Here is a 22113-nt window from a genome sequence, read left to right on the forward strand (position 1 = left end):
GTTTCAGCTTTAGTTCTTCTGTCAAAGGGCAACTCAAATATTTAACCAAGGAAAGAAACTCACTTTTAGAAGGAATGCAATCAAATAGTTATCGTCCTCATTGTCGCCTAGGAAACCTAATTTAGCTTTGAATAGTTCTGTGAAGCTGCGAGTTAAGGAAATAAATGCATTAATATTACAAAACTAGAGAGTTTTTGAAAATTAAGATGCTGACATCTTTTTAAAATATGGGTTCCAACAATTACATACCGTTTATAATACTGTTCTGGGTATTCCCCAAGTATCTGAGAAGCCCTATTAAGAGAAAACGTGAAATGCTGCAGCAAAATAATTAGATTTGTATAAAACTCATAGATTATAATTCTGTTTTGCAATTCTTTTAAAGAAATCAGAAATGTTATATTGTTATTCTGAAGGGGAACACATTACTTTGCAACTGAATTGCGTTTTTTTGTCTTTGCACATTTTCCAAACAATACATGAGATTCAGTTCACATTTAATTTGTTGTTGCCACTATTATATAATCAGTGAAGCTGTTACATTGCAAGATCTAGCACATGTAAGTCAGTAAATGTAAGACCTGGTACTGCTTTTCTACATTAGTTTGAATCATATCACTAATGGGACTGCATGGGTATGTTTTGTTACTTGAAATTAAATATCTTTTAAAAAAGGGGGGAGGGCAGGAGAGTATTAACATGTTGACTGCATATCACTCCAGGGAGTGACATCTCATTGTAATGAGGTCACTTGGGCTTTTCTTCTTAGAAAAACCAATGCATCATTTCAGCCACATAATGTATAACGATACTAGTGATCAAAAGACATCTTTTCCATTTGGCTCTCAAAACCACAGCCAACAACCTTTAGCATGAAAACTGCCTCCTGGATTTGCCTGGCTTTCTGATGTTTCTGTTTTGTCTTCCCAGTTTGGCAGACACCAGCAATACTGGGGCCCAGTTTATGAAAAAATCTCCGTGATTATGTTGAGACCGTTTACCACCCATCATAAAGGCCATATTTTATTTTCCTCTTTTTTTTGCAAGCCAACCATGGTCTAAATAATAATAATAATTTGGTTTAAAAAACAAACTCCCCACTTCCCAAAAGCCCTCCTTTTTTGTTTAGCACATATGGTCATTAAAGAATGTCTCATCTCACAAGCTCTTTTAAGCTTGAAAACACTTTTAAGGATTACTTACAGCTGCTTTTGTCTGGGAGCCAATAAAGGGTTTAGAGCCTGTAACAGCTTGTTCAGATTAAACAGTCCGACGTTTGCCTGGTTTCCTATTTTATACAGTCTTTCATCATCAGATGTGTTTGGGACGAAATCTGAAAAAAGTATTCAGAGTAAACAACCAACCTTAACATATTTGAGTAAACTCGTTTTTCGTATTGATGCCAACTAACAAAAAGTGATGTAGGCACCAAAATATTTTGCACAGAAGTCTCTAAACACCAGGATATTAGTTTGCACTGGATTAGCCAAGGTCTGATATTTGCCAAAGGAAAGGATACGTTGTCAGCATGCAAGTGTAAAGATGGCAATGAGTTATTTTCTTATTTCAAATGCAGAAAAACAATACAGAGATCCTTCACAACAGCAGTTCTTACTCCCATCTCCTAGTTAGTAAGTAAGTAAGTAACGTGTTTCTCCAAAAAAATAAGACATACTCCGAAAATAAGCCATACTCCAAAAATAAGCCATAGTGAATGGCAGTTTAACCTTGTACTTTATTTAAAAAAATAAGACATCCCCTGAAAATAAGCCACTGTGGGTTTTTTTGAGGAAATATAAATATAAGACGGTGTCTTATTTTTGGAGAAACACGGTAAGTAAAACTTTAACACTGTCAAAGACCAGCAAACCATCTCCTAGACCAGGCATCCCCAAACTGCGGCCCTCCAGATGTTTTGGCCTACAACTCCCATGATCCCTAGCTAACAGGACCAGTGGTCGGGGAAGATGGGAATTGTAGTCCAAAACATCTGGAGGGCCAAAGTTTGGAGATGCCTGTCCTAGACCTTTCTCCTCCACTTCTTCCAATCCTATTAAATCCTTTTACTGCTCAAATCCGTATAAAGCCCAGAAATTAAAGAAACAATGCATTATAAGTGAATGCATACAGATCTAGTCAAATTCTGCAATTTTAAAATTATTTAATACTTTATATCCCCAAAATAATACTGCATTCACTTAGGCTATACATACCTGGGTCATAAGAGTCCATAAAACCAAATGGACCATAATCGATAGTTATGGCTAACAGGCTGAAATTATCTGTATTGCACACACCTAAAAATTAAACAACATTTATTTATTTCAGGTATGCTTTTCCTCCAGATTGGAACATAAGGCAGCTTACAACACAATATGCAATATAAAAATAATACAAAATAAAGAACAAAAACTATCTATCTAAAACTACACGCACACAAACGAAAAGCATGCATCCATAATAAAATCAGTCCCAAAACTGACCAACACTGCCATCTAAACAGCATGGTGTCATATCCCAGAAAATGCTGATTTCATATAAATGAAATGTGTGTTACTATCTGACAGATTTCTCCAGGAATTACAGTCTAGAAACCAGGTTCATTCCTCCATTCCATAGTTAAGAGGTAGTTTACTATTACAGTTAAACTGCCCAGAGTGGCTGGGGCAACCCAGTCAGATGCAGGGGCAAATAAAAAAGAAATTATTCTTATTCTTATTATATAGTTCTACATGGAATGAGCAGTATGTTTTTTGCAATGCACCTTAACTGAGGTACTATCCCTTTTTCCAATAGATATTTTTTCCAACCTTGCTAGAAAAGGACAATGTTGTATTTTCCTTAACTGTAAACAGCTTAAAGTTAGAGCCCTATTGAAATCAATGTGAAAAGATAAGTCAATACAAACTTAAATCCCACTAATTTCAATGGACCCCTACCTGCAACTAGCTTATGTTGGAGCCAATCCAATGTTTTTCTTAATTTAGTTTTATTCCATGCAAATCTGGTTTATTCACATAATTAGTCAACCATTTTGACACCCTCCCAATGTGTGTCCCAAAATGGCGGAAAACAACTAAACACACACACTCTCTCTCTCTCTTCAGGAATGAGGAGCCGGCCAGGCGCCAGGTTGTAAGAAAGGGCTGTGACTGTGCATGTAAAAGATCTCAGGTTTAATCCCTGGTTTCTCCAGATAAGGCTAGGAGAGACCTTTGTTGAAGTCCTGGAGAGCAACTGCTACCAGTAGTTAGTGTAGACAGTACTGGACCAATGATCTGACTCATTATAAAGAGGCTCACTGTGTAGGTTTGGGGGGGCTGGGAAAGACTACACCACATTTGTATTTTCTAAAAGAATCTAAATATTTCATACCCTTCACTCACAAAGCAACAACACAGTACCAAAAACATATCTCACCATGAGCAAAGCCTACTGACATCCACAAGGCAATCAGACCTGCAGTCTCAGACACTACTCTAGAGAAGAAGGCCTGCAATCAAAAACAATTTTACCATGAAAGTTGTTTTAAGAAAATTGTGCAGGGCCCAAGATGGGGAAACATACAAATATATTTTTCAAGAGTGGTTTAGACACATCATGGAGCTGTGTTGCCCTTCAGTTCTGCAGTCCCAGGAAAACTAAGAGCAAGGTTTTTGCTTTTCATGGGGGAAGGAGGAGCTCTCATGATTTCTAGGCTCAGGTCCAATAGGTTTTCCTTTTGTCCCGCAGATTTCCTTGGAAAGACCTGCTGTTTACTGCTGAATTGGAACAATTGTCAGCCAGGTTTTCTGTGGCTAGAAATCACAGGACAAATTGGGGTAGGGTAGCGGGAACAGAACAAATAGAATGTGGATGAGCCCTGAGAAAACAGTGCCCAAGACAAAGTTAAACAATCTTCCCCCAGTGCTACTTCCACATTCTTCAAAGGGCTAACTGGGGGTTTTCTAATAAAAAATAAACAAGAAGAAACTGATCATGCTTTCCCCACATCATGTCTAGTTTGGCCCATAAACTGTGAACCTCCTGGATAGAGATGATGTCACTTCTGCATTCTTTATATGTTATTGCTAAATACATATTAAACATAGATTAATGGGAAGTTCTGTTGCCTTTTTAATTTGAAGGCAAGTTTGGATTTGTCAATAAATCATAATTACATATTGTTCTTTTGTTGTTGCCGTTGCTGTGTCCACAGAAGCACAAAGACTTACCAGATATCTGTTTGAATCATTCATGTCTAATGATGGAAAGTGCTTATCTATGATATGGTCTAGCAGCATCCTAAATTACAAATGAAAAGTTTCTTCCATCAGAGACGATTTTGAAACAACAGTGAAGGAATTACTCTGTTATATATCTGATACCTGGAAATATCTGATACCTGGAAATATTGCTTAAGGTGCCTACGCCTACCTACAAAAGTTAAATTGGGTTGTAGGAAATATACACCCTTTAATAAGAAGCATTATTTTTCTATAGCCAGATTGCAAGTCCATACTAAGTTTTCAGCCACATGTGGTTCCCTCAAGTAAGATTTTATATCTTATTGGGATGGAACAGCAGTGTGGTTTTGGAGACTTTTGAGAGTTAACACCCAGGTGCTTGCTAGCACTACATTTTATGCTATTGAAATATCAACTAAATGTTTTACATTTTCCTACTCCTTGTACAAGACTGGCACCTGAAAATCTGAGGCTGGCTCTTGGAAATTTTCTAGCCTTCTATGTTTGAATCCATGCAAAAATCCATATACAATTGAACAAATTGTTTTGGGTCAGGATCCAAGTGCTCAATCTGTTCCACTTGGCTATGGATGTTCCGGACTTGGATGTTTTTGAACTGCAGCATGACAAAAGACTTTGGAAACTGAGAGGAGCTGTAAAGCACAACTGAAATAGCACTGAGTTGGGGGAGGAAGGGGGACGCCTGTACTATTTAACAACACAAAAAAACAACCCAATGGATGAATGTGAGCCCTTTAGTATTTCATAAAAAACCCAATAATATCAGTGACTTCACAGGCCATACAAGAATTTGCAGTACTGTAGTTGTAAATGCTTATTTCAACACTGACTCATGGAAAACATAGTATCAAGTATCAAGTATATGCAATGGCCTTTATACAGGGAAAAATATTTGCCATACACATTTTGCCATACACATACATAACACTGTATAGTGAAAGGCATTCCACAATTTAAAATGGAATTGTATGTTACCAGCACCCATAAATTAGTACTTTGGAGGGCTGCAAATCTATCCAACGCCTGCTTGCCTAAAAACAGGATGCAGGTACGCACCTGTGTGCGCGCACCAAAGAACTGGTATCTAAAACTCTGAAATTCTTTTCAATATTTATATTGGTCAGGATCCAAAGAGGCCTGTGTGTGAGTGCTAAGTTGGACTGGATGGCCATTGTGGTCTCTTCCAACTCTATGATTCTATGATTCATGCACTGCCCCATGCAAGTGAGTGTGTATTCTAATATTCCCATATGGTGGCAGTCCCCTGTACATCATAGAATGCCTCCCTACAGAGTCCCCTAATCTTTTGGGCCAGATTTTCAGGAGATGCACAAGCCTGTGTTAAGAAGGGGAAGGCTGAAAGGTCCCTGTGCATATGTAGCCTTTTAGAACCCCACAATTTTATTAAATTATCCAGAAGTGAAAACTGATCCAATAAATAAATACTTTAATTCTAACCTTAACAAATCCAGTTCTCCAGAATGAGTTAAAATTTCTAATGATCCTATTCGAAACCATGATTTGGCAACACGCAGAACTATAGCACCTGAAATACAAGTATATGCATGTCAATAAATAAAAATGCACTCTGTTCCAGAGCCCTAGATGTGCTTCCATTTGCACTCAGAACATCTGTGCTTGTAGATTCGCCCACTCACTTCAATGGATGGAGCAAATGCATGCTGTCTCTTTTAACTTTTGATTAATCAAAGGTTAGCAATACATCTGAACTCAATACTGTGGTTAATCTTAACTATGGCTTTGCCAAGTGATGACTTTCAAAGCTGACAAATATAAGAGGACAGTAGCATACAAAGAAGTAGTAGTCAGCTGTGAGGGACAGGGGATATCGCGAAGTCCCTCCCCTCCTGAGTTCAAGCCCAGCACTGACCACAGGGGAAAGCAGAGGGAGCTCTGATTCCAGTGGGGAAGCAGGAAGTCGGGTCCGAGGCTCAGGCAAGGTAGCGGAGCCAGGGTCCCAGGTGGGACAGGAAGGGGCAAGTAAGGGGGGGAGACCCATCCCTCCAACGCCAGAATTACGCAGAAAGAGGAGGGGCAAGAGGATGGGTCTGCCGAGGCTTTTGTGCTGGGGAAAGACGCGCCAAAAGTCATTCGGAGGTTCTGATACCGACTGAACACATTACTCTGTGTAAATAGCAATGAACTTAGCACTGTAAATACGCAGCACCAATAAAAGAATAAAATGCAGAGCTGCGTAGCGTCGTTACTCTGAAGTAGCCTACTCCGGCCACTGTGACAGCAACCTCCGAATCTTTTTGGGCTACTTTGGAGTTGCCGGGATGAGCGGGTCAGAGGCGGAGAAATGGCGGCAGCTCGCTGAACAAGCACAAGAGGAGCTGCAGAAGCTGCATCTGCAGGCACAGGGAGAATTAAAGGCAGCAAAAGAAGAGACTAAGAAGGTCCAGGAAGACCGGCTACAACTTGCGGAACAGGTGAGAGCGCTTCAGGAAAGAGAGCAGCAATTAAGGGCGGTGGCGGTAGACCTCCAAAGCAAGCTAGATGCAGAGAAAGACAAGGCGGGAGGGGCTCCCCAAGTCCAAGTGCTGCCAGGAAGGAGAGCAGGGACCCTTGTAAGCAAGTTCAATGGAGACCCGAGGGAATATCATGGCTTTGAGACTGAGATCGTGTATGCTCTTGAGCTGCACCAGAATGAGTTCCCCGATGATGAGCACAGAGTAGCGTTTATTGTGGAACATCTTACCGGAGCAGCCAGGGAGTGGCTAAGACCATTAATCGCAACCAAGAATCCTTGCATGAAAAATGTTCAACAATTTCTAGAAGGTTTGAGGACGATGTATTCGTCAGATAGTCATTTGGACCAGACTAAGGAGGAACTGCATAATTTACGACAAGGAAATATGACAGTTCGCGCATATTGGGCGAAGTTCACCATGCTGGTGCACAGACTGGGGTGGGTTTTGGAGTCGCCTCCTATGCAAGCTGCGTTTTACTTGGGTTTGCACGCGGACGTGAAGGATGAACTCTCGAGAAGTCCAAAGCCCAGTACTATGGATCAGCTGAGCAAAGCGGCTCTGGCGGTGGGGGTGAGGCAGGAATCCCGGTGGAACGACAAGCAAGCGACGCGCACAAAGCGGGCTTGGTTCCCACGGTCGCAGGAGAAGCCACTCCCTCAACAACCCTTTCAAGCCACGCCTGGAGCAAGCCAGGACCAGGAGCCCATGCAGATTGATAGCGCGCGCGCGCGGGCTTTTCAAACCCCAGCGGCGCCAAGACGCAAGGAGGGAAGGGGCGGGAATTGCTTTCTCTGCAACTCACCCCAGCATCTCGTCAGAGACTGCCCACATCGCAGGGAGTGGCAAGGAAAGGCGGGAACGGTGGTGCCCTCCCCCACTGACGCAGCACCACAGCAGGGAAACGGGAAAGCCTGGCTGCAGGAGACAAGGGGCAGCAGCCAGGCACAGTCAGCAGACAACAGCCCCAGCCCGCCCACCCGCACAGAGAGGAGCAGAGCCAGCCCACCCCTCCCAGAGCAGGAGTGGTTCTAGAAGTGACGCTAACGCTCCCAAATGGCTATCCCCTGACGGTCCTCGCCCTAATTGACAGTGGGGCGTCCGCCAACTTCTTCTCGAGAAGCTTTGCAGAAGAGCACCAAATCCAGCTTTTGCAGTTAGATTTTCCTCTGCACGTGGCAACCATTGACGGCAGGGAGCTGCTGGGAGGGGCCATCACACATCAAACCCCCCCCATGAGAATGACGGTGGGAAGGCACTCAGAGACACTGGCGTTCAACGTCACCACCATCTCAGACCCCCCCATCGTCTTGGGCATGAGCTGGCTGGCGCGCCACGACCCCTCCATCAGTTGGCACCAGAGGTGCATCACGTTTGGGTCGGACTTTTGTCTGGAACATTGCATGCAGCACCAACCAGGGGAGGGGCCTCCGATAGCCACGGTGGCCACCATGCATATCAAAGGGGGTGAGGCAATACCCAAGCAGTACTGGGACCTGCAGGAGGTCTTCAGCGAAGCGGAGTCCGACCACCTACCCCCGCACAGGCCTTTTGACTGCCAGATCAACCTGGTGCCAGGGGCGACGATACCCCCAGCCAAGCTGTACGCCATGTCAGACCAGGAGCTGGAGGATCTGCGCGCTTTCATCGACAAGAACCTCAAGCGGGGGTTCATAAGGGAAAGCAAGGCAGCAGGGGGCAGCCCGGTCTTCTGGGTGGACAAGAAAGACACGCAACAGCGCCGTCTTGTGGTGGACTTTAGACGGCTGAATTCGGTGACAGAGCCAGTGGCTTTCCCCATGCCCAGAGTGGATGATCTCCTGACAGCGGCACGCAGGGGCAAGATTTTCACCAAGCTGGACCTAAGGGGGGCGTACAACTTGATCAGGATCCGGGAAGGAGATGAATGGAAAACCACGATGTTCACGCCTCTGGGCTCTTTTGAATATCTGGTGATGCCCTTCGGGCTGCAAGGGGGCTCAGCATGCTTCCAGGCCTTCATGCACCACGTCCTGGGGTCCCTCCTCTTCAGGAAATGCTTGGTCTTCCTAGATGACATCCTTATCTACTCGAATGACCCAGTGCAGCATGTGAAAGATGTCAGAGAGGTGTTGCAACGCCTGAAGGAGAACCACCTGTATGTGAAGCTGGAGAAGTGCAAGTTTCACACCAAAGAGGTGGACTTCCTGGGCTACAAGCTATCAGACAAGGGGCTGGCGATGGACAAGGACAAGGTGCAGGCCATCCTGGACTGGCACAGCCCCAGGACGCGCAAAGATGCCCAACGCCTACTAGGCTTCGCTAACTTCTACAGGAAGTTCATCAAGAACTTCTCTCGCGTTACGGCTCCCATCACGGACTGCCTGAGAGGCAAGCAGAAGTTCAGGTGGACACCAGAGGCGCAAGCAGCGTTCGAAAGCCTCAAGAGAGTGTTCGCCTCAGACCAGAACCTGTTCCATGTGGTGCAGGACGCGCCCCTACGCATTGAGACAGATGCTTCTGAAAAAGCTGTGGGCGCGATTTTGTTGCAACTGGACGCCAACAGGGAGTGGAGACCCTGTGCCTTCTTCTCCAGGAAGCTGACACAGCCTGAACGCAACTACACAGTGTTTGATAGGGAACTTCTTGCGATCTACGCTGCGTTCCAGCACTGGCGACACTTCCTGGTGGGCGCAAAGCACCCCATCCAGGTGTGCACAGACCACAAGAACCTGGAGTTCTGGAGAACTGCCAGGGTGCTCAACCAGCGGCAGATACGGTGGGCAGAGTTCTTCTCGAACTTCAACTTCTCCATCCACTACATCCCGGGGGAGCAGAATGTCAGGGCGGATGCCCTCTCCCGCAAGCCAGAGTACATGGAGGAGGAGGCGCCACCAGCACCCAGGCACATCTTCCCCCCGTCAGCATGGTCCTGCGGAGCAGCAGTGGTGAGCGAGGCAGAACTCACAGCACTGACGGCAGCGGATGAATTTGCCAACCGCATCTTCAGAGAACTGAGAGGGGGGAGGGAGCAGGCAAAAGACTTTGCAGAACGCAGGGGGCTGCTTTTCTACAAGGGTGCACTCTACCTGCCCACCACCCAGCTTAGACGTAAGGTCCTCAAGCAGATGCACGACAACCCAACGGCGGGTCATTTTGGAAGGGACAAAACCGCCCACCTAGTCATGAGACACTTCTGGTGGCCAGGGGTGCGGGAAGATGTTCGAGACTATGTACGGGGCTGTGACACCTGCCAGCGGGCAAAGGTGGTCAGAGCAGCGCCACCAGGCTTGCTGGAGCCCTTAGCCACCCCACACAGGCCGTGGGAAGTGGTGTCCATGGACTTCATCACAGATCTGCCTTCTTCCAGGGGCAAGACCGCAGTGTTGGTGGTGGTGGACCTCATGTCCAAAATGTGCCACTTTATACCGTGTGCCAGGGCGGTCTCGGCAGAAGAGACAGCCAAACTGTTTGTGGACCACGTGTTCAGACTGCATGGATTACCTTTAAGGGTTATTTCGGATAGAGGCCGCCAATTTGTTTCCAGGTTCTGGAGGCGGCTCATGAACCTCCTGCAGGTGGAGGTCAGCTTGTCGACGGCTAGACACCCGCAGACCAACGGACAGGCGGAGAGAGTCAACGCCATTCTGCAGCAGTACCTGAGATGCTACGTCAGCCAGCGGCAAACAGACTGGGTGGATAGACTGCCACTGGCAGAATTTGCCTACAACAATGCGGTGCACGTCTCCACAGGGGTGTCGCCCTTTAAGGCCAATTACGGGCGCGACCTCAGATCTTTCCCAGAGAGGGAGGGGGAGGAGGAGGAGGAGGGCCCACAGGCTGAGGATTGGGCAGAGGAACTGGAGACGGTGCACCAGCAGCTCAGAGAACACTTGGAGAGGGCCAAGGAAGCGTACAAAAGGGGGGCAGATCGCCACAGGCGACAAGGGGAGGTCATCAGGGTGGGGGACAAGGTTTGGTTGTCCTCGGAGGGCCTGCCCACCAGAGGGAGGTGCAAAAAGTTGGCGCCCAGAAGGCTGGGTCCCTTCACAGTCACGCAACAGGTCAACCCGGTGGCATACAGGCTGGCACTGCCAGAGGACATGAGGGTGCATCCAGTGTTTCATAGATCGCTGCTGTCGCCGTACAGGGAAAGCAGCAGGCTCCGAGACAGCGAACACACCCCCGAGGGAGGGGGGGAGAGGGGAGGCAGGGAGCAACTCAATGAAGCCACGGCCATCCTTGATTCACGGAGGGGGGTGGGGGGACTGGAGTACCTCATGGCATGGGAGGACGCTCCGCCCTCCCAGAATGAATGGGTCCCCGCCACTCAGATACAGGAGGAATTCTTGGTGGAAGAATTTCACGCCCTCTTCCCCCACAGACCCAAGCCCTGGCACATGGAAAGGGAGGGGGAGGAGGAGGAGGCACGGGAGAGCAGCTCACCATGGCGCTGGGAAGCGGAGTTTGAGGAATCGGGAGACGAGATATGGGTGTCACCAAGATCCACCCAGTCAGAGGCAGAAGCAGATTGGCAGCACATTTTTACCCCCACCAGCTCAGACGCCACGGACTTTTTGGGATTCCAGTCCTCCCAGGCGGAAGGGGGGGCCTCGCAGGAATGGGCGGAGGTGTTCACACCAACGGGCTCGGAAAGCACTGAGTTCCTAGGCTTCCAGTCGTCACCGACACCTGGGGGGGACCTGGGGAGGGGAGAAGGGGAGCTTGGAAGGGGGGTGGATGTGAGGGACAGGGGATATCGCGAAGTCCCTCCCCTCCTGAGTTCAAGCCCAGCACTGACCACAGGGGAAAGCAGAGGGAGCTCTGATTCCAGTGGGGAAGCAGGAAGTCGGGTCCGAGGCTCAGGCAAGGTAGCGGAGCCAGGGTCCCAGGTGGGACAGGAAGGGGCAAGTAAGGGGGGGAGACCCATCCCTCCAACGCCAGAATTACGCAGAAAGAGGAGGGGCAAGAGGATGGGTCTGCCGAGGCTTTTGTGCTGGGGAAAGACGCGCCAAAAGTCATTCGGAGGTTCTGATACCGACTGAACACATTACTCTGTGTAAATAGCAATGAACTTAGCACTGTAAATACGCAGCACCAATAAAAGAATAAAATGCAGAGCTGCGTAGCGTCGTTACTCTGAAGTAGCCTACTCCGGCCACTGTGACATCAGCAAACAAAACAGTCTAAAACAGACAAGAATTTTGGATCGTGGCTTGGCCGAGATCTGTTGGAACTGTTGTTAAAAGGATTTATAAGAAACTGGACATAGAAACTGGATGAATATTAATTTGTATTATTAGAAAATTACTAGTTACAGGTAGGTAGCCGTGTTGGTCTGAGTCGAAGCAAAATAAAAAAATTCTTTCAGTAGCACCTTAAAGACCAACTAAGTTTTTATTTTTGTATGAGCTTTCGTGTGCATGCACACGTGTATCTGAAGAAGTGTGCATGCACACGAAAGCTCATACAAAAATAAAAATTTAGTTGGTCTTTAAGGTGCTACTGAAAGAATTTTAGAAAATTACTGTGAGAGTCCTATTGTGCTGTCTGAGTGGTTATAATCTTTGAGCTTGGCTTGGGAGAGAAATCTAGATAAAGTGCCATCTTGCTGAAGGGGGGGGGGGGGAGACTGTATTTTAAATCCAGCAGTGATAATTCTGGAGTGCATATGTTAAATATTTAGAATAAATGGTTTTACAGATAATTGTTAGCTTATAACTAGATTCCTTTATTGTGTATTAAGGAGGGTACACACAGGAACAAGACAGTTGGAGGTGGGAAGACAGGGTAGGAGGTATCTCTCAGGGTGGGAGACTAGGAAAAGAAGTAAACACCCAGATGAGAGCTGGGGGAATCTGTCTTGCTATGCGTGGATAAATGATATGAATTGTACAACATAAATGTGAAAAAGGGTCTTCTTGGTTATTCTTTCTTCATTCTTTTTCCTATATAACTGTGTTTTGTATTTTCTTATAAATGAGTTTGATACAATGACAGTATTCCAAATAATAATCTGAAATGCAGGAGTTACCTCTTTCTTTCTTAACATTCCCATTGTAGAACCGATCCCTCCACACGTCGTCGTCACTCACAACTAAGCTGTGGAAAAAGAGAAAATGAGCCGTTAGTATGAAACACCTTAAAGTTGCTTGACGTAAGAAGCAGTTTTAAACTGAGTCAGCCCATTGGTCAATCTAGCTAGCATTGCCTACACCAGGCATCCCCAAACTGTGGCCCTCCAGATGTTTTGGCCTACAACTCCCATGATCCCTAGCTAAGAGGACCAGTGGTAAGGGATGATGGGAATTGTAGTCCAAAACATCTGGAGGGCCGAAGTTTGGGGATGCCTGGCCTACACTGAATGGGAGCAGCTCTTCAGGGTTTCAAACAGGGAACACTCCAGCCCCGCCTGGAGGTGCCAGTGGCTGAACCTGTGATTTCATTTCTTCATACAAGCCTACACACAGGAGGGACAGGATGGTGGAAATGTGGTGGCACAAAGAACCCTGTACTTCTGTGACTATGCAGAAAGCACTTCAACATTGTCATTTTTTTGCTTATCAAGCTGTTATGCATGTCTTCAATCCAGGCCATTCAAATAAAAGTTGTTTGGCAACATATGGCAGAAGTAGAAGGAGCAAACTAAAAGAAGATGTTACTACCTGCACTTGTGATTATTATTGCCATTTTTGTACTTCAATTGCTTTGCAAGCCTTTCTTTGTGATTAATCCCAATTTACCAGTTTGATTGTCTGCCTAAGGCAGGCATGTCCAAAGTCCGTTGCGGGGGCCTAATCTGGTCCGCCGGTCGACTTAATCCAGCCCCCATGGCAATATATGTCCTGGGGATAAAATCCTTTAAAAAAAGCTCAGCAACTCCGGCATGTTCACTTCATCCAATCTAGCCCTCTTTGAAAAAAGTTGGGGCACCCCTGGCCTAAGGCGTCCAAGTGAAGCTATAAGGAAGATGGGATTTCAAGTTCGGGACCTTTCAAAACCAATTCTCTGGTCGTAGAAGCACACTGGTAGATGCACCAGTTCATACGTCTCTAAGAACAGGTGCAGATAGAGGCAGATGTCACCACAAATGCCTAAAAACAAATGCTAAAGTTTTGGGGAAAACATATTCCTTGCTCCCAGCTCCCTACATTTGCAGTGCTTAAGCACCCTATGATCGGTCTGGAGCACAACATTAACATTCATCACCCAACACCATGTGCCACTGACTTCCTGTGCTCTGTTCCAGAAACCCAAATCTTCAAAGCATGAAGGTTCCACATAAGAATGTTTTCCATTCTAGCATCACTCTGTGAATGGAGCTTCCTGTTGGCAACACAGGAACACAGAGCTAATAGAGTGGGCCCATCTCCAGGGATAAATTACATGCTCTTTCCCACACTTCTGCCAAGACTCAGCAAGAACTTTGTCAATTAATCGTAAGAGCTGAGATATGACGGCTTCCTATTGCCAGCAATCTAAGTGATCAGCTGGGGTTATTTGAGTTAAATATGTATGAAAAGAAGTCTGGAAAGCTTTCTGGAGTACTGCCCTCCTCCTTCCCCCACACGGCCCTACCAGCACACCGAGAGCTTCAAAAACAGCAGGCTAAGCACGAAGGCCAAGCAATCTCCTGAACTCAGCGGATTTGGTACACCAAGTTCACGCTGGCTATTGTCTTTGAATCAAACAGCCTGTCAAAGCAGCATCCAAGGATGGTTGTAACATTGCTACGAGATTTCATGCTCATCCAGACAGGCTCATGAGTTTTGCATCAGTCACTGAGTTTGCAAGACCTTTTGCTGAAGCAATTAAGCAGGATTTCCAAGAGGTCTCATCTACAAGTAAAGGGTCTCATCTACAAGCAAAATGTTGTTTCCTGATTGGTGTTGGAGAGAGAGTTCTGCATGTTCTCAGCAAGCCAAAAACCTGCACGGGCAATCAGAAAGGACCTTCATAACCACACACAGAATGCCCACCGAATGTCAGCAATATCACACCCTTAACAATTCGGCAACAATAGCAAGGCATCTCACATGGTAGAAATGCAACATTAGAGGGAGTTGCAATCAAGTAGTGTGCAGCTGCTGTTTGCTAACTCTTCTTAATTTTGTGAAAATTGTAAAAACTAAACTATGGTCACAAAATGGAAGTACAGTAAATGAATAAGGGGAGGTGTTGCGCTCTATCAGAAATTACATCACACACTGTACCTGGCCGGTGAGCATAACACTCATACAAACAAAATCTACTTCATATTTACAAAGACTGAGCAGAAGGCAGATTGGATTTCTCAGGCACAAGCCAAAAATCCCACAAGACACTTACTGTAAAAAGTACATGAGTGGTCTCCTCCTGATGTCAGTGGAATCAAGTAAGCATCAGATCAGATTCTAAAGAAAGTACAAACATGGATACAGTACCTAGCTGCTCTGCTTGTAGGAATTCCAAGATAATGCATAGCCTCACTTCCTAAGAATTCTCGAACAGTAGAGTGGAGCACAGCTCTGCCGTCCCCATTCCTATGGAGAGGAAAACTAGGAATATAAACGCTACCCTTTCCTTTTGAATTAGAAAAAGAAAAAAGAACATGCTTGAGTGGGCAGGGAAGATATGATCAACATCTCTCAGATTAATGTGTGGATCAGCTATCCACAGACTACACATTTCTCCTAATGCTGTGATGCATTTCATGAAAGTTTAAGCACATCAAATCACATATTTGCAAACAATATTTACTTATTAGATTTATTACCCGTCCTCCACTGCAAGGTCCCAGAGTGGATCACAACAATCAAGTATACACTTATAAAACAAATAAAACTATTACAACCACCAAACAAGAAAAGCGTATTAAGAAAATGAAAGCACATGTTATCTATTAAACAGTTTAAAACAAGGTTGTGAGTACGAGCCCTGTGTTGGGCAGAAGATTCCTGAATTGCAGGGGGTTGGACTAGATGACCCTTCCTACTCCATGATTCTATGTAATTCTATGTAGAAAGCCAGTTAAATACTGGGATAAAGATCTCCTCTTAAGTGGGAAAAATAGGAAATACATGTTTATAAATGGATTTTGAGAGAACCTTTTTTTAAAAAAAGTTTGTAGATTAATGTGAAATTCCAGAAAAGGGAAAACTTGCAAAGATGGCATCAATTTATCTATCCTTAGTTTGATGTAATGTTTGGCATTGTAGGCCCTGAGCGAATCTGAGCAATGCTCAGGAAATGCAGGCCGGTAAAATCAAACAGCTGAAAGTCCAATTCACCCAAAAATTACCCTGCTTTGCACAATTTAGAAGACAGCGTGTGGCACAAAACAGAACAGGGAGCTTGCAGAGAAGGAAGCATGGTAGTTCTTTTTATAAGCTAGGTTTTATAAGCTAACGTGAGAAGAGGAAAGAATCACAGGACAATCGCTTTGGGATTAAATAGGTCACAACTTTATTGATTACAAATGTAAGTAGGTCTTGGCATAGGCATTGGGTGTGTACCTGAAATCAATGAACGCTTTGGCACCACTGTGGCCCACGCTGGGCTGCAACCGCCACTTACTGGTAAGTGGTCCTTATCATCTGAACTATCTTCCAGCTCCTGGTGTTTTAATTTTGCCATGCTAGGGTAAACTTGTTCCAGGAAAAAACGTTTGGGAAACTCTTCCCAGGCGTAGGCATCATATAAAGCAGGAATTTAAAAGCTGCATGTGAGTCCTTATTCATAGCTGCCAAGTTTTCCCTTTTCTCGCGAGGAAGCCTATTCAGCATAAGGGAATTTCCCTTAAAAAAAGGGAGAACTTGGCAGCTATGCTAATTTCTAGCAGAGAATAGCAGTTTCAGCTCTTAAAAGGATAGCAAGTGTGCAACTAGTATCACCCTTAGAAACATGTTCAAATGAAATCAGATGTTACATTACACCTTCCCCTGGCCCTACCCCACTTACATATCTAGACTATAAAGAACCTGCATACCTCCACAAATCCTCAGGACTCCTATAGTTCTCTGCTCAGCATTAATGTGATTTCCCCTAATTCCTGGGCAATGCAAGACAGTAAGAGCTCCCCCAAACTGGTATGATGTTACCTCCCAGTTGTTAATGTTAAGAGATATGCAGCTCTTCTGCTTCTAGCTATCATGGTTAATGCTGACTAATTGACGTAGGCCCCATTAATTTACCTGGTCCTTCTTAAATAAATAAATAGGTTACGGCAGTGATCGTCAAAACATAAGGCAAAATTATTTTGCTCCTGATGACTTGAACAAAGGGGTGCTACATGCTACAATTTCATGCAGACAGATAATCTTGTGCTTTGAGGTTGGGATGTTTTTTTAAGCTGGCCAAAGTCATTGAAATGAAAGGTTTCAATTTCAGAATTAAATTAAACAGAAACAAGACCAAGAGCTATCAAGGGTGAATACAGAATAATACACAAAACACACGACAAACCTAGAGTACGGAGTCCTTCCTGAACCTTTCAGCTGCAGTTCCCAACTGTCACCAAACCTGCAAAAAACCATTGACATTAGTAATACTGAGAACTGATACAGTGCAGTAGGAAAGGATGTGAGCCCAGAAGTTCCAGGTTTAAATCTTCCCATAGCCATGAACACTATAAATCAGGGGCTGGGTAGGGCTGCCATACACCCTGATTTTCCATGACATGTCCTGGAATTCGCCTCAACAAAGCTCAACAAATTTGGTTACACTAAAAAAAATAAAAAATCACCTGCCAATCACTTCGATGGATGGTGATGCCAGCTGATGAGGGTGGGTGTAAAGTGCATATCTGTGGGAGACCAGCACCCAATTCATTTGGAGCCAGGGATTTGACAGCCACAAAACCTGCTCCTTAGCTTTAAATCAGAACAAACAGCAAACCACAGCATTTGTGTTTGGTCAGTAAGTTATTCCAGCCCAAGTATTTTAATTATCAGTAGTAATATTTCTTAATGTACTTTCTGAAAGTATATCATTTAGAGACCGACTATTCAAAAAGAAGAATGCAGTACCTGTTTGTATAAACACCAATCAAATGGGCTCTTCCATCACCCAGCTGACCTGCCCAGCTACCAAACTAACAAGGAAAGAAGAAATTAAAAAACCCAAGTCACTATTTGGTATTATTTACAGCAGATTTATAACTAGAAAAATCATTCCTAAATCTTCTGGTGATGGTGAGATTCAACATGTTAGAAAAACAAGTCCTACAAATTTCTTACAAGCATGTTTCAGAGACATAGCAACAGATTGGAGCAGTGTTAGCCAAGTTATAATTTGTTCTGTTCTATCATGACAGAGAAGTATGGCAATAATAGGAATCAGAGATGGAATTCCTGAAATATTTGCAGACAGTAAGTCAAGGGAGAGGAGCTAAAGCTCAGGTAAGACAGAGCAAGTATTATTATTGACCTGATGGCCACCATATCTGTGGGCCAGAGGCAGAGATCCCAAGGCAATTTTTGCACCAGAGACAAGCTGTATAAAGTCCTCCGAGTCTGAGACGGACACATCCAGGTCCAAAATATCTTCCAAGACTTCCTGGAGGGAGAATGACAACACAGAAATCACTTAGAATTCAAAAGACATTCCTTATAGTTGGAAATGCCACTTAATTAGTGATTTGTCCAGCTGCTACTCCTCCCTCCTCTCATAACACAGATTCTATTTATCAATAACACAGATGAGCTGAATCCATCTATTGTTTAGGGCAAGGCTAGCAACAGCTGGCCACTGTATTTAGTCACTGCAATAGGTTTGCAATTATGTGAGAAGCTGGAGCACCTCCAGTGCTAAAGTTCAGTGTCCTCAGCTTCACTCATAGGATTACTGTGTGGGCTTAATGGGATGAGAATTGTAAATCACTTAATTCACAAAAAAATGATGCACTGAGACTCAAATGGAAGTTCATGTCACATTTTCAGCACAACAGTTGCCCAAGAGCCATGTGGCATCTCCTCTCTGTACTCTACCAGTAGTGTAGCCTTTTTATTTTACTCCTAGTTGTCATTATAGTTTGTTTGTTTTTTTAAAAAAGCATCCTTTCTGTCAACAGCTTGTGGAATATGTAAATCAGGCCCCATAAAAATTAAGGAGATTGGGAGCGCACTCACTGGGCTCACACACACCCCTCTTCCCCTCTAATACAGACCTTTCCCCCTCCCCTTTTATTTTGGAAACAATGCTGATTAGCATCACACCTTTTCAAAAATCAGAGTTTACACATCTTTTTTTTCACCTGTGGTTGCAAACTGGTTTGGTGCTAACTGTGGTGAAAACTCCAGTGCAGGTGTAGTGCTAAACAGGAAGGAAGAGAGGTGCAGTGCTTGTATGACAGGCATGTCCAACAGGCTGTTTGTAATCTACCAGTCGATTGCGGTGTGCTCTTGGTTGATCGCGTGATCCTGATCAATCTTCCCAAAAAAGAAAGAAAATATTTTTTTTTTTTTAAAATATTTTTATTAATTTTCCAATTAAAACCAATTATATCACATTCAATATTTCAAATTATACACATATATATATCAATCAAACCGAATGTTATGCCAAATCATCTAAATAATTTATTTTTGGGTTCCCATGCTTCAAGAAATTGGGAATTCCTCGCAACTGTCCACTGCCGTCTTATTTCTAAAGTTCAAATCGTCCTCCAAGCTCATAATATTCCAAATCTTCCCCTTACAGTCACATAGATGTTTTCCACTTTCATCCGATTGTTCCAGCTGCTGAGATAAATATCAAAGTTTCACAGATGTTCTTTCTCCTGTGTGAGTTAATCAGTCCAGCCTCCCCATAAATCTTCTTAGTGGAGCTCCCTGTTGCGACGAAGTAGCAGCGCCATCTTAAAAGGCTCAAATCACTTTCATTTTCTCTCATAGCCATGAAGATTTACGATTTATTTATCTTTATAGAATTTACAGCTTTTTCAGGCAGGAGACCCAAACATCCAACCATGAACTCTTGGTAAATTAATGGATCTCCTTGCCCTATAGCTGAACTTAGCTTCAGGTCGCTGCTCCAATTTAAAGTGCGTCACAGCTCATAAATCCTCCGAACGCGTCCAGAACTCCTTCCGTCTGACTAGGGGGGGGCTTTTCTCATCGGCAACTTCACATCTTTAAGAAATATGCTCAGTAACAACAGCTATAAAGTTCAACTCACACAGTCTTTTGCTTCTCTTTCACTCCAAACAAGCCAGGACATTGCGTCCGGGAAGGTACGAGGCAACAATATGAAGAAAAAATAAAAACTTGCTTCCCTTATCGCTCCGTCCCCATCAATCCTTCTTCCAGATGCCGTACATTCTTTGACTCCTCTCACTCAGCAGCATAAAATTCTCAGCAGTAAACAGCGCTTCTTCCCCTCCTTCTGAAGTATGTCCATAAATTTAAGCCTAATTATCTTCTTTAACCATGGAAATCCCCGCCATGCAGATTAGCGTCCGGGAGTCCTGGCCGTCGTAAGTGCTCAGCCCAAGCTCCCCCCACTCCAAAAACAGTCGGGGGGTTCCGGTTTCCGCCTGCAGGAATGGCGGACCTGTTTTCCATCTCTCTGACCTTCGTAAGGAATTTGGCGGTTGCTAGGGGAGTAAATGGCAACCCCCTACCCTCTCCGGGGGTTACGGAGAGGGGCCGCTGGCCCGCGATGCCCCCAAAAAGAAAGAAAATAAAAATACATAAAAAATAATTTTTCCTCCCTCAAAAAAAAAAAAAAGCTCAACTACTTTGGGTCTTCCTCCCCCCCCAAAAGCTCAACAACTTTGGTCAATCCAATGGGTATAAAACTGCCACTTTTTTATACAGTGGGAGTAGATTGCAGTCTCTTAGGAGTTGGACATGCCTGTTGTATGAGAAGGGAAGGAGGCAGGAATAACACATGAACCCCTGGAGTACAGTACAGTGGTGCCTCACTAGATGAACTTAATTCGTTCCACGGGTCTTTTCTTATAACGGAAAATTTGTCTAGCAAATCCCATAGGAATGCATTGATTTTTTTTTTGGATTTTTTTTTGCCCATAGAAACGCATTAATTGAATTTCAATGCATTCCTATGGGAAAACGCGATTCGCTAGATGAATTTTTCATAAAACGAATTCATCTAGCGAGGCAACCTCCGCTCGAAAAATCCTTTCGTTAAGCGGAAATTTCATTAAGCAGGGCATTCGTTAAGCGAGGCACCACTGTACATGCAGTACAAATCTTTCGTGTGTTATTGGAGCTTTGGACTTGAGTAAACTAAACAAATTACTCAGTTTGAAGCCTTGGGGCATAGATCTGAAGTGAAAAGGGAGGTGAGAAAGAACAAAAGAGGGTGGTGTGTGATCTCTTCTATAAGATAAAGAATAATTACTTCCACACCTACGTTGTATGCTCTGAGTTCCACCAGCGCAGAGGTGGGGGAATTTTAAGGGATCTCCACAAATGTTCTAGAAAGTTTTCTGGCAAGGAGTTGAATGCCAAATGAAGAAGTTCAATACACCCAATGCAAACTGGGCCGCAATATATTTCTATTCAATATGCTATGCAGCTTATATTTTGTGTACTCAATAGACTCCCAATATTTTCTAAAAGTTGCAAATCAGCAACCTTGTATCACACAGTTAGAGGAGTTGCAAATAAATAAAATGAAGCCTAACCTTTGAGACAGCTACAAGCAGAACTCTGGATTTAAATGGTGTAGGGTAGACAAATGAAAAAATGACGTCTCGCACTTCACGAACATAATTCTCTTGAATACGATCAATGGGAAGTGTGGCTAAAAGGAACAAGCAAAATGTTTTTTACATACCCTTCCAGAGGACTAGCTGTATTAGTCATTTGACTTAAAAACAACAGATTCCTGTTTGTGAACTGCATCTAATGATGTGGAGTTTGACAATGAAAACCAACAGAGTTTTAGCTATTGAATTACTGCTACTAGAAATATATATTAAAAAGTAGAGCTGTTGATCCGATACCAGGGAAATTGACTCACACTTAAATGCAGCAGTGGCTGCAAACTCATTTGCCACTAACAAGTGTCCCAGTCATCTGCTAAGCAGAACACCTGGCAGTATCCCTCCCCAAAGCTTGCATTGGAAAAAGTAAGAAAAGAAAGTGTTTCGTATCTCCTCTGTACTCAGCAAATTAAAGAAGATCCTCTCTCCAGTTGCTGGAAGATTCGGGAGGTTGGCCGAGACCACAATAAATGGCAGACTATGCCCACCTGAGTTTTTGGGACCCATGTTTAAATCACATTTAAATCAATTGGTCCCAAAAATAAATTTTTCTGGTTCCAGTGAAACTTAAGCCCAGCTAATTCTCTCTGGTGTTCAGCTATTATGTAATCAGGCAATATGTTCCTCCAGATAAGGTGACCTTTACAAGTAATTCTGCCCAGTTTTTCTTTTTAATATGCTGTAT

The 22113-nt window shown here is 44.3% G+C and overlaps 1 protein-coding gene across 6 annotated transcripts in view; it reads right to left on the minus strand.

Moving 5' to 3' along the window:
- The window catches only part of LOC118091986 (uncharacterized), a 29921-nt gene that overhangs the window by 5980 nt on the left and 1828 nt on the right, over positions 1-22113 (minus strand). For all 6 annotated transcript variants that reach the window (XR_015946369.1, XR_015946368.1, XM_088653986.1 and 3 more), the window contains exons 3-15: positions 21348-21466; positions 18125-18253; positions 17725-17789; positions 17162-17218; positions 15142-15240; positions 12753-12820; positions 5706-5793; positions 4215-4284; positions 3421-3493; positions 2214-2297; positions 1204-1333; positions 250-294; positions 64-145 (exon numbers count right to left, since the gene is read on the minus strand). Coding sequence is in view for 4 of the 6 variants with exons in the window: in XM_088653986.1 (XP_088510112.1) it covers positions 64-145; positions 250-294; positions 1204-1333; positions 2214-2297; positions 3421-3493; positions 4215-4284; positions 5706-5793; positions 12753-12820; positions 15142-15240; positions 17162-17218; positions 17725-17789; positions 18125-18253; positions 21348-21466 (1109 nt within the window). In the remaining 2 variants the exon portion in view is untranslated. The remainder of the gene's footprint in view (positions 1-63; positions 146-249; positions 295-1203; positions 1334-2213; positions 2298-3420; positions 3494-4214; positions 4285-5705; positions 5794-12752; positions 12821-15141; positions 15241-17161; positions 17219-17724; positions 17790-18124; positions 18254-21347; positions 21467-22113) is intronic.

This window comes from Zootoca vivipara, chromosome 11 (assembly GCF_965207765.1).
Source record: "Zootoca vivipara chromosome 11, rZooViv2.hap1.1, whole genome shotgun sequence".
Lineage (NCBI taxonomy): Eukaryota > Metazoa > Chordata > Lepidosauria > Squamata > Lacertidae > Zootoca > Zootoca vivipara.